A 2856-nucleotide genomic window follows, 5' to 3' on the forward strand; every position below is an offset into this window, starting at 1 on the left:
CTTCAGGGTGGATATAGCTCGCTAGCAGCCTCGCACCGAGGACCTATCCACGTCATCATTTACCCAGAATGCTTTGTGTGGAAATAAAATGGCTCTGTCCATGTTAAAATATATTTTTAAACATTTACAAAACTAAACAGCCTGCAGTATTTTTACAGTCTTTATTTTACAGTTAACATATATGTTTCTTAAATAAAGTTTAATGTTACAACTAATCGCGGATCATTTTAACAGCTAAAAAATGGATTTTACATGATGTCCCCTTTCAAGCAGAAACTCAAGTAAAATCTTTGCTGTGGCGGCCATCTTGAATTGGGGTTTGATGCATTTGAGCATCCGGTGATAACATTTTGAGACGTTGGAGGTAAAAATCAGGAAAGACCATTTTTTCGTACCCTTTTTTCCTCCAACTCGAGCTTCATCCTCTCTTGTTCATCGGCGTCCAGGACCTGGTTGCCATCGCGGTCGAACTGTGAGAAGGCGGCAGAGATTTCATGATCGGCGTGTCCCATCCTGCGAATTCATCATCCTGGTGAGCATTGGGTTGGAATAAAATCATTGTGCGTTTGAAGTGTCTCTTACTCTATRAGAGTTTCTCTGAAGTCCTTGAACTCGATTTCTCCGGATCCGGACTGAAGAGCCTTCTGAACGTCTGATATTTTTTCTTTTTTAAGCTTCAGCCTTGCAAACGTCTTCATGTAGCTCTGATATGGGAGATAAACCTAACTTTAATACAGTATTATTATTAAACATACCTGTTTTTACATGAATTGACGTTTACCTGCTTGATGATGTCGGTAATCTGCAGCTCGTCTTTTTGGGACGACAGTTCCTCCTTGACCTCCGAATACGTGTCATTTATAATCGCCAGAAACATGTTCTGATTTAAAAAGGAGACGTCACATGACTGCTCAGATTTTGCACTAAAACCCAGCGTCTTTTGAGAGACAACTTACCAGCAGAACAAAGAAAACAAAGAACACGTAAGTGACGAAGTAGATGGGCCCGAGGATTCGGTTCGCGTTGTCGATGGCGTCAAAATCAAAGTCTCCGAGGATGATACGGAACTGGGTAAAACTCAAGGAACAAAACAAAGGAGTTAAATGGCGCTCAGCCCGGTCAGATACTCGATCGTTCGGTTTTAAACACACCCTTACATGCATTTTACGAAGGTGCTGAAAGTTTCCACCTGCATCCCAAAGAGTAAATATCCAAGCTGAGCGTAGGCAAAGAAAACGATGAAGAACATGATGGCGAATCCCAAGATGTCTTTGGCGCATCGTCCCAGCGTGGATGACAGCTGCGTCATAGTTTTRTTAAAGCTGATGTACTTAAAAATCTGCAAAGAAAGGAAGGAAGTGAACTTTACTTTGGGAGTTTATTGGTTTGTTTACAGAACAAACAGGGTCGACAGCTAATGCTAAAGTTTTTAATCAAAGATTTTGTGCAGTCTGTTAGCGCTCACAGCGTGTCTAACTCAACAATATTTAACTCAGCACTTAAATATTTCATGTATAAGCATTTATTTATATAAATATTGTAATAGATTTAAAGTAGTAATATTTTAGAATCAACTACAACTCAGAGGTTCTTGTGTTCAGATTTGACTCATAGCCCATCCTCGATACAAAAACATCTACTCTATACTGGAATTGTATGACTTGGAGATAATTATGGATGTGATTTTAGACACATTAAGGTCCCAGCACCCCTGCGTTAATTGTGTTATTTCATGAAACATGAAGTGTGCAACTTTTTGTATTGTTTTTGTGTATATAAACTACATTATCATCTACATACAGTGTTACAATTAGAGCATTCAAATGGAAGATGCATAAAGACAATATATCAAATAAATGATAATGTTCTGAAGATATATCCTTGTGGGACGCCTTTTACAACTTCATAGCAGATAATTGATATCTAGTGCCTTATTTTTAATTAGGCACTAGATATGAATAAACTCTTGTCAGGGAAATGTGTTTGGATGAAAGACGTGAATATTTTACCTTGATCCAGGCAAAGAACAAGTTCACTGCATTCATGTTGTTATACTGGGTTTGCCAAAATGCCAGAAACTCAAAGTCAGCATAGATATCAGGCTGTTCTAAAAGTTTTCCAAGCAAGTTGTCCACTTTGACCGTTCGGAAAATATTAAAGATGATAGCAACAATTGCTAGCTGGGGGGAGAAAGAAAATAAATATTACCTTTTCAATGAAAATCGAACAAACAGTTGGAATTTTATTCTCTTACCAATATTACTAAAATATCCAGTATATTCCAAATGCTTTTAAAATAGGAAAACTTGTGTATCCTCAGCTCTAAAATCTCCTCCACAACATAGTAGAAGATGAAAACACAGAAGACCAGTTCGCAGCCGAGGACAAAGTAATCCCAGGCGGCAATGTAGCGAATCAGTTTCACCGTTCTGATCTGGTAGGAAGAGATCGCTCCCCCAGTTGCCGGAAATTCAACCACCAACCTAAGAAATGCAAATCACACTTGGGTCACTAATGCCTCATTGRGCTGAGACTGGTGGAGACTAGTTGGTGACTCAAAATTTCATAACAGTGCCCTGCCATGTTTTGTGCAACGTGGGACAAAACTGAAAAGCTTCTGACATCGGTTCAAGACAACTGCAACAACACTTAGTATAGAGAGCTGTTTCATTCAAATTGAAATAAATAAATAAATAAATACTATAATTAAAAAGTATTAATAAATAATCCATTAAATAGATAGTCCTGTGAAAAAACAAAATCAAAAAATTATAATACATTTTAGCATGTCTTTATAGTATTTTATTTATTTTTCATAAAAAAATGTTACCTTATCTATTTATTTATTTATTTATT

The 2856-nt window shown here is 37.3% G+C and overlaps 1 protein-coding gene across 1 annotated transcript in view; it reads right to left on the bottom strand.

Moving 5' to 3' along the window:
- The window catches only part of pkd2l1 (polycystic kidney disease 2-like 1), a 9439-nt gene that overhangs the window by 2693 nt on the left and 3890 nt on the right, over positions 1-2856 (bottom strand). The window contains exons 6-12 of the mRNA XM_014019913.1: positions 2255-2483; positions 2010-2180; positions 1158-1339; positions 957-1077; positions 782-880; positions 583-704; positions 396-513 (exon numbers count right to left, since the gene is read on the bottom strand). Of these exons, the coding sequence (XP_013875367.1) occupies positions 396-513; positions 583-704; positions 782-880; positions 957-1077; positions 1158-1339; positions 2010-2180; positions 2255-2483 (1042 nt within the window). The remainder of the gene's footprint in view (positions 1-395; positions 514-582; positions 705-781; positions 881-956; positions 1078-1157; positions 1340-2009; positions 2181-2254; positions 2484-2856) is intronic.

The sequence above is a fragment of the Austrofundulus limnaeus genome, unplaced genomic scaffold, assembly GCF_001266775.1.
Source record: "Austrofundulus limnaeus strain Quisiro unplaced genomic scaffold, Austrofundulus_limnaeus-1.0 Scaffold235, whole genome shotgun sequence".
Taxonomy (NCBI): Eukaryota; Metazoa; Chordata; class Actinopteri; order Cyprinodontiformes; family Rivulidae; genus Austrofundulus; species Austrofundulus limnaeus.